The sequence below is a fragment of the Muntiacus reevesi genome, chromosome 12, assembly GCF_963930625.1.
Source record: "Muntiacus reevesi chromosome 12, mMunRee1.1, whole genome shotgun sequence".
Lineage (NCBI taxonomy): Eukaryota > Metazoa > Chordata > Mammalia > Artiodactyla > Cervidae > Muntiacus > Muntiacus reevesi.
In genome coordinates, this window is record NC_089260.1 from 1,007,690 (window position 1) to 1,020,132 (window position 12,443).

The 12,443-nt window shown below is 36.4% G+C and overlaps 1 protein-coding gene across 5 annotated transcripts in view; it reads left to right on the forward strand.

The window, feature by feature from the left end:
• The window catches only part of TAF2 (TATA-box binding protein associated factor 2), an 81,374-nt gene that overhangs the window by 45,772 nt on the left and 23,159 nt on the right, over positions 1-12,443 (forward strand). For 4 of the 5 annotated variants that reach the window (XM_065902503.1, XM_065902504.1, XM_065902505.1 and 1 more), the window contains 4 exons: positions 1,518-1,711; positions 2,517-2,656; positions 5,223-5,292; positions 8,398-8,507. In XM_065902503.1, the coding sequence (XP_065758575.1) occupies positions 1,518-1,711; positions 2,517-2,656; positions 5,223-5,292; positions 8,398-8,507 (514 nt within the window). Of the gene's footprint in view, positions 1-1,517; positions 1,712-2,516; positions 2,657-5,222; positions 5,293-8,397; positions 8,508-9,860; positions 10,210-12,443 lie in introns of those variants that run through there. The other variant, XM_065902507.1, reaches the window with a different exon arrangement.

The following is a 12,443-nucleotide window of genomic DNA, read 5'->3' on the forward strand; positions in this document are numbered from 1 at the left end:
ATTTCTTTCTTTTAAACATGTATTATTCTGTTGGAAGGCATATCATTGGTTATTTCTCAGACTATGTTAAGGACAACTTTTGAATTTTTTTCCCTCTACTGGTTTTCTTTTCTTTGTATCCTCTTATTTCCTCCAAGCTGCTTTCCCCGCTTTGTTCTGGTCTCTCTTTCTGTTGATGCTTTTTTCAGCTATCTGATGACCCTTGGTTAGATGTCTTAGATGAGAGTGGAACACAAAATAGCTGATTCAGAACTCTATATTGCCAGCAGAATTTGTGAACTGCCGTCTTCCTTTTAGACATATCTGGCTAGATTACTATGAGAGTGCCTTACATGTAGTAAACATTCGTCAGGTAAGCTAGTGTGTTCAGTTCAGTCACTCAGTTGTGTCCAACTCTTTACGATCCCATGAATCACAGCACGCTAGGCCTCCCTGTCCATCACAAACTCCCAGAGTCCTCCCAAACACATGTCCATTGAGTCGGTGATGTCATCTAACCATCTCATCCTCTGACATCCCCTTCTCCTCCTGCCTTCAATCTTTCCCAGCATCAGGGTCTTTTCCAGTGAGTCAGCTCTTCGCATCAGCTGGCCAAAGTATTGGAATTTCAGCTTCAGCATCAGTCCTTCCAATGAACACCCAGGACTGATCTCCTTTAGGTTGGACTGGTTGGGTCTCCTTGCAGTCCAAGGGACTCTCAAGAGTCTTCTCCAACACCACATTCAAAAGCATCAATTTTTCAGCGCTCAGCTTTCTTCACAGTCCAACTGTCACATCCATACATGACCACTGGAAAAACCATAGCCTTGACTAGGCGGACCTTTGTTGACAAAATAATGTCTCTGCTTTTTAATATGCTATCTAGGTTGGTCATAACTTTCCTTCCAAGGAGTAAGCATCTTTTAATTTCATGGCTGCAATCACCATCTGCAGTGATTTTGGAGCCCAAAAAAATAAAGTCAGCCACTGTTTCCACTGTTGCCCCATCTATTTGCAATGAAGTGATGGGACCAGATGCCATGATCTTAGTTTTCTGAATGTTGCCCTTTAAGCCAACTTTTTCACTCTCCTCTTTCACTTTCATCAAGAGGCTCTTTTAGTTCTTCACTTTCTGCCATAAGGGTGGTGTCATCTGCATATCTGAGGTTATTGATACTCCTCCCAGCAATCTTGATTCCATCTTGTGCTTCCTCCAGCCCAGCGTTTCTCATGACGTGCTCTGCATATGAGTTAAATAAGCAGGGAGACAATATACAGCCTTGACGTACTCCTTTTCCTATTGGGAACCAGTCTGTCGTTCCATGTCCTAGTAGCTAGTGTGTTACTATTAAGTAAATCTCTTTCACTCTTTTTTTCCAATATGTGAGTCTATGCCAAAGGACAGAGTTGAATACTTACCTAAAAACTTGCTTGTCTTTGCAGATAACTTACGTTTTTACAGTTACTGTATTTTATTTCATTCACTTTTGGAAAGAAGTGTAAATTTATCATCATCTCATAACTGTCTCTTGGCCTAGTTTTCAGACAACTATTACCGCGCAGAGATGATCGATGCCCTTGCCAACTCTGTTACACCTGCGGTCAGTGTGAATAATGAAGTTCGAACTTTGGATAACTTAAATCCGGATGTGCGACTCATTCTTGAAGAAATCACTAGGTTTTTGAATATGGAAAAACTTCTTCCAAGTTACAGGCACACCATCACTGTCAGGTATAATGATTCTTCATATTTGCTTCTTAATATTACTTGCTTTCATAGTTATTAGAGAAATTTATTTTCATAGAAAATAGAGAAATAAAGTAAAAAAAATCTTATATGAGTCTAGCATCCATAGGTAAATTATTACTCTCTTGGAGGTCTTCTAAATTTTTTCCTGTGATAACTATATCAATTTTTAACTTTTGACATATATATATAATTTTTGTATTCTACTTATATCATGAATACTTCCTCATGTCATTAGAAATTATTCATAAGTGTTACATTTGAAATCTGCATAAGCTTTTATCCCATTGGATATACTTTAAACACCCCTCTATTGTTAGACTTCTTTTAAGATTTTTTGTTTCTCTCAAATTTGTTGTACATGACTATCAACAGGTTTTATCTGTTTCATTAGGAGTTTGCTAAAAACAATTATTGATTTACCAATTCAGCAGTATAAATAGTCTCAGCTTTCCATATATGTTAGTGAATAAAGCATATTTGTATCACTAAAACTTTTAGAAAGAGTACTTTATTTAAGTTATATCTTATGCTAAATACATTTTTCTGTAGTGCGTTCCTATTATAAATATAGTGATACCTGAAATTGGATTTCCTAAGTTTTGAAATATGTTTTCTTTTAATAGTTTTTTAGGGTCATTATAAAAACTGAGTGTTAAAAAATTAAAAGATGATTCAGATTGCATCAATTTTTCAGTTTATTGTTACAGATTATTTTATATTCCGAGGAAGTAAGTTTAGTTCAAAATCCTCCAAGAGCAGTATCTAACTGTGAGAGCTCTTTTCGTAGCTGCCTGAGAGCCATCCGGGTGCTTCAGAAGAACGGGCACGTGCCCAGTGACCCGGCGCTCTTTAAGTCTTACGCAGAGTACGGCCACTTCGTGGACATCAGAATAGCAGCTTTGGAAGCCGTGGTTGATTACACTAAAGGTGATGCTTTAGACATACATGCTCATATCATTGTAGAAAGAGTTGTTTACTATTCACTATTTAGTCATTAGGATTTTCATAGTATGTGCAATACAAATATCTTGATTTTTAATTCTTAACTCACTGATTTAGAATTTTTGGTAAATATAGAATTCATATAAGAATTTGTAAATGGGAGAAAAGAATAAAATTATAGATAAATACCTTTGGTCTTTCCAAGAAGTCTGTATATCATTCTGTAGCCTTAATTAACATGTTATTTCAAATTATATAAGGGCTCAAGAAAGCATTTTATACCTGTCTTAAGTTTTCTCCGTGAGAGTCTAAGGAGAGCTAAAAGTCGGGGACTCCCCCGTGGTCCGGAGGCTGAGACCCCACGGTCCCAATGCAGGGGCTGGCTTCCCTCCCTGCTCAGGAAGCTGAATGTCACATGCTGCAGGGAGGACCCAGCACAGCCAGTAAATAAATATTGGGGGCGGGGAAGAGGTGTAAGTGGGAACTTCAGGAGGGGAGTTAAGCATGTCTTTGTGAAGCTGGAGAAAAAAAAAAGGAAAAAAGTGAATAAGCGAATATTGCATATTCAGAACATTTTCAGAAATACAGAGAGGAAAGTTAAGGAGATGAAGGAATTTTTTTTAATTGTCATGAAGAATAATAGGTGGAAGAAAATAATAGATATATTGCACCCTATTATCCAAGAAATAATAGGATACCTTGAAAGAGTGTAAATGAGACTGACCTAAGCTAGAATCTGATGAAATTTAAAATTTTAAGATTAAGGAAGTCTGTAAATTTCTAACTGTTCCTAGAACTGTCAGAACCCATTTATTGTACAAGGTAAAAGAATAATGTAGCCTATCAATTCTTCAGAGTATAAAAAATTCAAAAGACAGCACAGGCCAACAGAATGTTTAGGGAAAGTTATGATCTAAGATTCTCTGCTTTGCTAAATTGTTGTTCATGTATCCTTGAAGACTTAGAAGACCATCGCCTATATGTAATATTTTTAAAAACTAAAATTCCTGGACTTGCTCAGTGATCCGGTGGTCCCCATTCATGCTTTCAATGCAGGGGGCACAGGTTCAGCCTCTGGTTGGGGAAGTTCTGCGTGCCATGGAGCGCTGAAAAATTTTTTTCCCAAAGATAATTTTCAGCTGATCTGGAGGTGAACCAAAGTAATAACTCAAGATTGATGAAAGTGTGATATGAAATTCCCAGTGAAATGCCAGGCATCTGTGCCTGTAAAATAGAGATCTAAGCTTAAATACTTGTTAACGTATAAAATTTAATGCAAATTTCAAAACATAGTTCTTAAAAAATAATATGCAAAAATAAGAAATGTATAAATCTAAAGTTCCAGATTATACTAAAATGTGGGGAATAAAGAAGTTATGGTAATTTTGTATCTAACTGTGTGAAGAGAGGATTGCTTAAATTTTACATATTAAGTAGAAGAAAATACACTCAAATCCTTACATTTTTGTGTAAATTTTATTAGGAATACTACTTCTCAAAAGAAATTGTAACAGGGTAAGAACAATATAGTGTGTGTCTTATATATGTTGACCCAAGTTTAACAAGGGCTGTCATTTGTTCTTCCTTTTTGTTGAGGGTTAAATTTTTCTTTCAAAGAATTCTGGTAAAGATAATGTTTTTTCATATATTTCTTAGCAAGAAAAAAATGTAATCCTGTGTCAGTTTTCAATTTTATTTTGACTTTTACCAATTTGTGAAATCTGGAAATTCTGAGATTCACTAAATAGGCCATTGTTCCCAGCCAAGGTATACAAATAATGTTCACTATCTCATAAAGAGGAAGTTTTCATGAATTAGTACTACCTGAAATCAAGTAGAATGTTAATATTATGATTTCCAAAAGAATGCTAAATTAGTAAGTATGATTTAATTGAAAGATGTTTAAAGGTGTACCATAAATCCAGTTCACTAGAAGAGGAAAAGGAAAATATTAGAAATTAAATTCTGGAAATAAAGATTTTCAAATCATAAATATAATAGTTTTTAAAAAGGTAAATGGAAATAGCTAGTGAATTTTGTTAAAATTAATTATAATACTAGTTTTACAGCTGTTTTTTATGTTGTATTGACAAGTTAAGGCTGCTCTTAAATGAAAGAAACCACTTGGGCAGCAGCAGTTTACTGTGTGATTTAATTTAGTTACCATTGAATATCAAACTTCTATGATTTGAGCATCTAGAAGCATAATTTTATTTAAACACATTTCCGGTTAGAGTTATTCATCTCTGATATAGGGCTCTAATAAATTACAGTTTTGTTTTATGTTGTATTTGCCGTTGATGTGAGCCTAAGTGGGAAATACGCTCTTGGTCCTGTTTTTTATGTTTTGACTGCATAGATAGCACAATACTTGTAAAATCTGCAAAGTAGCCTGTTGCATTAAGAATATAAGAAATTGCCTGCATCCTTCATTTCTGATTAGAAATCTAGCTAAGACGGAGTCCTAAATACTAAGTGTGAACTCCTTGTTTGTCACTTGTTTAATTTGTTATAATTAACAGCAAATACATTTCCTTATTTTTATTTTCAGTGGACAGGAGTTATGAAGAATTGCAGTGGCTACTTAACATGATTCAGAATGACCCCGTACCCTATGTAAGGTTAGTTTTTTCGTGCTATAATATTTTGTTTTTATAAATCATGAAGTAAGTAATTTCAGAAAATTTTACATGGAGTTAAGTCTTAATTTTTGAAAATATAGGAGTACCTTATCCAGGTACTAGTTTTTTATTTGGTTTGCCTTTGGAAAGAAAGATACTTTAAAAGATATATTGTTATTATGTTAATTCCCTGAATTTTACACATGATTTCTATTGTAATTTAAAGAAAAGCTTATGTAACCCTTTTCAATACATGTGGGGAAATCCCTTATGTATCAAAAAAATCATAAAAGCTCTTTATCAATTGATGCACTCTGTTTTAAACTAGCAGTGTTTTGGTGTATCCCATTTGTTCCTTTTCTTACTCATATAAAATCCTAATTTTTAATAAATGGATTTAGGATCAAAAAATGTAATACAACATTGTTAAAAATTTAGAAAATAAAGGGAAAATAAAATTCCAGTCCTGATTTAGTAACTATTTTCATTTTTGTATTCTCTTCATTTTGTTCATTTCTGCTGCTTTCTTTTGCAGAGTAGGATATTTATAGTGTATTTGAGCAGGATTAAAATTTTTTTACTATTTCTATCTTCCTTTCTTTACACCTAATAGACTCAAATTTGTGTTCATTTGTTGTAATAATTCAGTTTCATAAAATGAAATTTGAAAACTGGAAAATAATTTAGATTTTAGCCATTCCAACTAGAAATAAGAACGCAGACCTAGAAGCATTGTCTTGCTCGAGTTTGCACGTCATTTGGCAGATATTTTCTTCTGGAAAGGCGTACAGATACACTGTACAGATTTAACCTCACTGACATGCATCTGGATGTGAGGAACATGTAGGAGGTTCCCGCTCCCTAACGGAGAAGGTTTTGAGCAACAGTTATTTTTCAGGTTAGTTGTGGTAGGCTCCTGGTTAAGTCACCTTGCATATTTCAGTGTTTTAAGCAATGCTTATTAAAAAATATTCTTTGTACAGAGTTTTGCTGTTTTTATTTCATGGTTCTTGATCTGTGATCTGAATTGTATTTTAAATAATCTGTCCTTGGATTGATGTATATACGAAGGATCAGGTTGACATGGACAAAAATCTCATAATCACCCATTCTGGGGTACCTATTTACATGAGAGAGCGTCATCGGGAAGCCAGCCTTGTCTGTTCTCTGGTAGAGCTCACACGTTAGAGATAGCAAGTAGGGACAGAAATTGTAAACAGAGCTTATCATGTGTTCATTTATGTTTTCAGTTCACATCAAGAACTAACATTAAGGCACATACTTCTGAGATATCAAAACTGCATTCTGAAGACCATTTTATATAATATTTGAAGTTATATTTCTCAATTGGATACTATACAATCTGATTGCTTTTGAAATGTTGTGGAGTTTTTAATATTCAAGTTTCAAGAACATTTATATATACTGTGAGCTGAAAATCTGTTTAAAGATATATTCATGATTATATTTGACATGTTTACTTCATAATTGATACAGTTTATTTATATCACCAATAGGCTTTACTTGATATCATCTAGCTCATAGTTACAGTTAAAAAATTCAGCACGTCTTTAAAGAGCTTTAATAGCAGTCAATGATTACAGGATAGGAGTGTTATCACATTAACGGTATTGAACGTGTGTTATTTGGTGTCTTGGGACATCAGTTGCTATATTTCTTGTGGGTTTTTTTCCCCTTCTGGTCTTTATACTCTGAATAGAAACTTTGTCCTTTTCTCTGTCATCATTGCCTTCTCTTTTCCTCCCTCCCTTCCTGTCTGTCTCTATTTAGGTATAATTGACAGTTTCAGGCGTATAGCATATTGATTCTCTTTTCGTATATTTTGAAAAATGATCACCTTCATAAGTTTGGTTAACATCTATTACTTACATAATTGCAAGTATTTTTTCTTATAAGAACTTTCAAGATCTGTTCTGTTAGCATCTTTCAAATATGCAACACAGTGTTACTAACTATAGTCACCATACTATACATTATCCCCCCAAGACTTATTTTATAAGATAAGGGAAGATTTGTACCCTTTGACCCCGTTTACCCATGTCACCCCACCCCCACCCCCGCCTCTGACAGCCTTCAATCTGTTCTACTATTTAAACTCATGGAGTAACCATCATATAGAACTACTGTATTCTGCTGTAATTGGATAGGATTCTTAGTCTTAAAGATAGGCAGACATTTCTATTTCTGCTATTTCTGTCTCTCTTAACATCAGTGACATTCCTTTCTTCTGCCTCAAATATAGCATTTTATTTTTATGGCTTTTGGTTGATTTTTAAACTCCTAATAGTAAAATGGCCTTTAATAAGAACTAATTCTTTTAAAGAATACAGATTTTTAAAATTTCTCTCTTTTAACATTAAAAATTTTTTCTTTGTTATTATATATATCAGGGTTACTGATTTAGATAGATCACTAGAGTTAGATAAAGCTCTGCAGAATTTGGGGGCTGAAACCTTAAAATTTGGAGGAAAAGAAACGAATTACTTATAATTACCCTTTTATGCTTTAGAGCTAAGTTTGAACATCATTTCTCTAAGGATACTTTCCTGATTCTCTGCTCTAGGTTAGGTTCATCAAGTAATAGTTGTCCATAAAATCCTACAGTTGTTCCCTTACCTAAGTATATGCATATTACCCATGTATATAAATATTAATTTTATAGTTTAATTTTTTTTTTTTTAGTAAAAAAAAATTCCGCCATGGGAACATAAATTTTAAAAAGACAAAGACTGTCATTTGCCAGTGCATTTAGTATGATGCTTTGTATGTGGTTAATTAAATATGTGTTAAGCAAGTGGTTGTTATGTATATTGTATATTTTATTATATATGTATTATTATATATTTTCCCCTTCTAATCACTTATATGTTTAACTTAGTTCATATGTTAAAGAAAAGTGATTTTATCTCTGTAGTGACAAGCGTATGTAGAAAAAAACTTCAAGCTGTTGAATTATTTTTAAATGTTTGAGAAAGTTCTTAGTCTAAGAAGAGAGGTGATAAAATAAGATGGAGAAACTTGAGATCATTTTCAAATGTTTTTATTTCACAGTTAGCAAAAGTTTAATTTTTCCTTATCTTTCAGACATAAAATTCTAAATATGTTGACTAAAAACCCACCCTTTACTAAGAGCATGGAGTCTCCCTTGTGCAATGAAGCTTTGGTAGATCAACTTTGGAAACTTATGAATTCTGGTAAGAGAGCGGTGGCTTTTTTTTTAGGAGACTACGTAGCATACTTACCGTCACAGCGGTGGCTGCGATAGCATTTGCTGAGGGCACAGCCACTCACTGCCCCTCGGGGTAGTAGAGGAAACAAAACCACTGATTTAGTGAAAGTGTCTCAGATGTTTAAAGAGCTGTAAACGTGAACTTGCGCAGTATTACGCTTGTTTTTGTTTCAGAAGGTTACAGAGGATTGAAAAATAAGTCTTCTTTCTCTTTGCGCTAGTCCTCCTGGTGGCCTTTCCCAGAGGTAACCAATTCCTTACGTGTGCTTTTCGGGGTGGTATATAATGTTAGAATTCTGCACCTTGGAAGTCATGATGTCTCATCATCACAGTTTTAATTTACATTATCTGAGTCAAGTCAGGAGGCGGTCAGTGCTCCCAGGCATGAGCTCTGAAATCAGTTTGCTGAGGATTAAACCTCAGCTGAATGACTTGCTCTCAGTGTGATTTGTCTAAGCCTATGATTTTCTCACTTTTAAAATAGAGTTATGATGATAACTACTTCTACAAACTGAAAATTAAATGAGTTATTATTTGTAAAATGCAGTAACTAGTTCGTATTAAGTGCTCAGAAAGGTTGTTACGCTAACATACTGATGATATTATGTTGAGTACTTCTCATATATGTGAGCTATCTGTAGTTCCTGTTTTGTAAATTGTTCATATTCTCTGACATTTTTGTTTAATTGAATTGCTAATCTTTTCCTATAGGGTTGTAACTATAATATATATGTAAAGAAAATTTGCCTTGTGTCTCCGATATGTTGAAATTGTAATATTGGTTTTGATTTAAAATTCAATCTAAAGCTAGACTGAAAGTGTTTGGCTTAGAGATGAGTTGCTACAGACAGATGGAGAGGGAGCAGTGGGTATTCATTGTAATAAATATGTCACTTCACCTTCTCTCTAAAGTATTGGAAGATAACTTGTTTGCCTATCTCAGTAGTGACTACTTCACTGAATCCCATCTAAATAACAAGTTCTGATTCTTTTTCAAAAATTATTTAATTTACTAACATTGAAATGTTAAGCAGTTGTATGACTTCTGTCCCTCAGTTTCATAATCACAGTACAATACCCCCAAGTAAAGGCACCATAGTAGATATTTCATTGAAATATAATAAAATTGAAAATAAAATGGCCCTTGTCCTCAAAATCTTTACAAAATAGCACATAACCCAGTTTATATCAATATTGCCAAATTATTATTCTCATGTTTTCCCTAGTACCTAGAAGAATGATTGTTGGTGTTTACATGATGTTCTGTATTTTGCTGCTTGTGGTTACCTAAAAGGATGTTATGATTACTGTCATTTAGATCCAAGAAATGAGCACACAAGTTCATGAATTTGTAAAGGATCATTCAGCAGTTAATATGTGGCATGAACTGTACTGTGTTGAATATATTCTTAGCAAGAATGCGTGATTCCATGATTGTGATGGAGTACAACTTCACAGAAAGTCATAATGAAGTACAAAGAAGTTGCATATCACTTCTTAGGGAAGATTTCATGGGCAAAATAAATGTGTATTTAAGATTAATGGGACAATCTCTATTAAAACGTTTGAACTCCATTGGAAGATTGTGGTTGTACAAATTGAAGCTCTGATTGATGTTTAGTATTTATTTTTGTTAGTGTTGAAAATAAAGTACAGTTTCTGCTTCAGTTTGGAATTCTCTGTGCTAATAATCTAAACAGCAGATCAGTGAAGCCATCGGCATAAACAGTTTTTACTCTTGTTCTTCAGATCTATAAATAAATGGGAACAGAACAATATGAACAGTGGGAGTGGCTCAAATAATTGAGAAGGTTTTTGGTTTTCTCTTTTTCATGTTTTTGGAGAACATTGGGCATTAGGGAAGATTGATTAGAGGATTGCCTGAGACAGTTCCTGGTTTTCACCGTCAGCTGCAGCGTTCTGAAGGCTTATAATCTGCCAGCTGCCCCTCCCAACTCAGCCACGTAAATGGCAAGGAACACTCATATATGCCCCCCCCCACGCCAAGGAAAGAGTCCTCATCCTTCCCCCTCAGGTAGCAGTGCTGACCTTGTGTTCTCATTTGCAGTTATGCCTTGGGACCAGCCCTGCCTCCCAGTCAGAAAGGCAGTGCTCAGGGCTGATGGTCTCTGCTCAAATCAGAAAGTGTCTGAAGACAGATCCCTCAGATAACAGATCTGATCTTAGAAAAGATCATTCCTTCATCATCTGAGGTGGTTGCTTTTAAAGCTGATCAAGGCCGTTTTCAGGGCATTTCCCTTTTCCTTGGTTGTGCTTGGAAATCTTGATTCCCGACAGGGGTTTGAGCCCATGGCCCGTGCGGTGGAAGCTTAGAGCCCTAGCCACTGGACCGCCAGGGAGGCCCAAGGACGTTTTGCAGTAAACTCGTCTCTCCGTTTCGATGGCGGACGCTGAGAGTGTGTGCAGTTAGGCCCCACACGCGTGACTGCCGCGTGGTCAGTTCTGTCCTGATCTTCCTGCCCATCTTTTCTGACTCTGCCACTTAATGCCACTGGAAGGTGACGCCCATTTTAAGATTTTATTCCATGGTTTTGAAGTACAGTGTTCTCATTGTTTTCTGTTTTATAATTTTAGCAGAAGCGCCGTATTTTTTAGCTCCATCCTGTCGGCCTTCAGTTGTAGCATTTATAACTCAGGGTTTGAGGAGGGGACAGCCACGGTCCTCTCTTAAGGACACAGTAGTGCTCTTCCGCCATCCAGATCGAAGGCCTGCTGAAGCCGTTGCCAGCCCAGACCCAAACCACCCAGAGGCGCAGCGCCGCAGCTCGCCCGCCCTGGGACCGGGGGCTTGCGCGGCCTTCATGGCCTGTGCCGCCTCGTGGTCCTTGGCGCGCCTTCGGGACACGGGACACCCTAGCTCCCCAAAATACACGTTTCCCACCTGCTTTTAAAGCTCAGATAGCGCTTTTTTTAAAAAAGTTTTACGAGTTCGTACTCAGCTGCCTGACTGGTTTCGATGTCGTCTGCAGTGTGTAAAGATTCCAGAATCACTGTTCGCAGCTGACAGGACGGGGCAGCACTCACCTTCAGGGTTTGGTCTTATTCCAGTTGCAAATGCACCCTGAGCCCTCCTGGTTTCTTTACTGACAGAGTGTCTGACATGGGCGTCTGTTCCTGCTCTGCCCGAGTGGTAGACACGGAGGGCTCGCTGTTTCGGCAACCTTCACTCCATTTTCTAGAGGGCTGAGTTCCTCCAGCCTCTGTGATGAAGGTCCAGGAGTCCCATCCCTGTCCTCTGTGGAGCCTTTCCATGTGTGAAAAGCATTGAGGAGGAGAGTAACGAGGGCCCCCAAAACATTGGGCAATTTCAGTCCATTCAAGTGTCCGGGTATGGATATTCCAGAGAAGGAAATGGATTTCCAGTGTAAAATCCTTACCTTCACTCTGTACTGTTCCCATTTCTGCTTTCTCTGTAGTTTTTATGATATAAAAACTCATGCTTCTCAGAGCTCCTGCTGCTTCCTCTTGCTTCCAGCAGTATCGTGTATCTGTTGTTCCCTTTCCACGTAGTAGCGAAATTGGAGATGTCTCAAGACTGACAGGTGTTTCATGATGCGCAAAGTGCCTAATACAGAGCAGTGTATGTAGTATGAACTCTGTAAAATTGTAATCCTCTGACAGTTGAAAATCCATGTGGATTTTCTTTACATATAGTTCATATAACACTTACTTAACCTGTTCCAGTTGTTGTTTAGTTGCTAAATCACGTCCGACTGTTTTGCCATCTCACAGACTATAGCCCACCAGGCTCCTCTTTCCATGGGACTTTCCAGGCAAGAATACTGGAGTGGGTTGCCATTTCCTTCTCCAGGGGATCTTCCTGACCCAGGGTCTATTAGAGTATATCTCATCAAAATCATTACTTGAGTGCATTTTATTT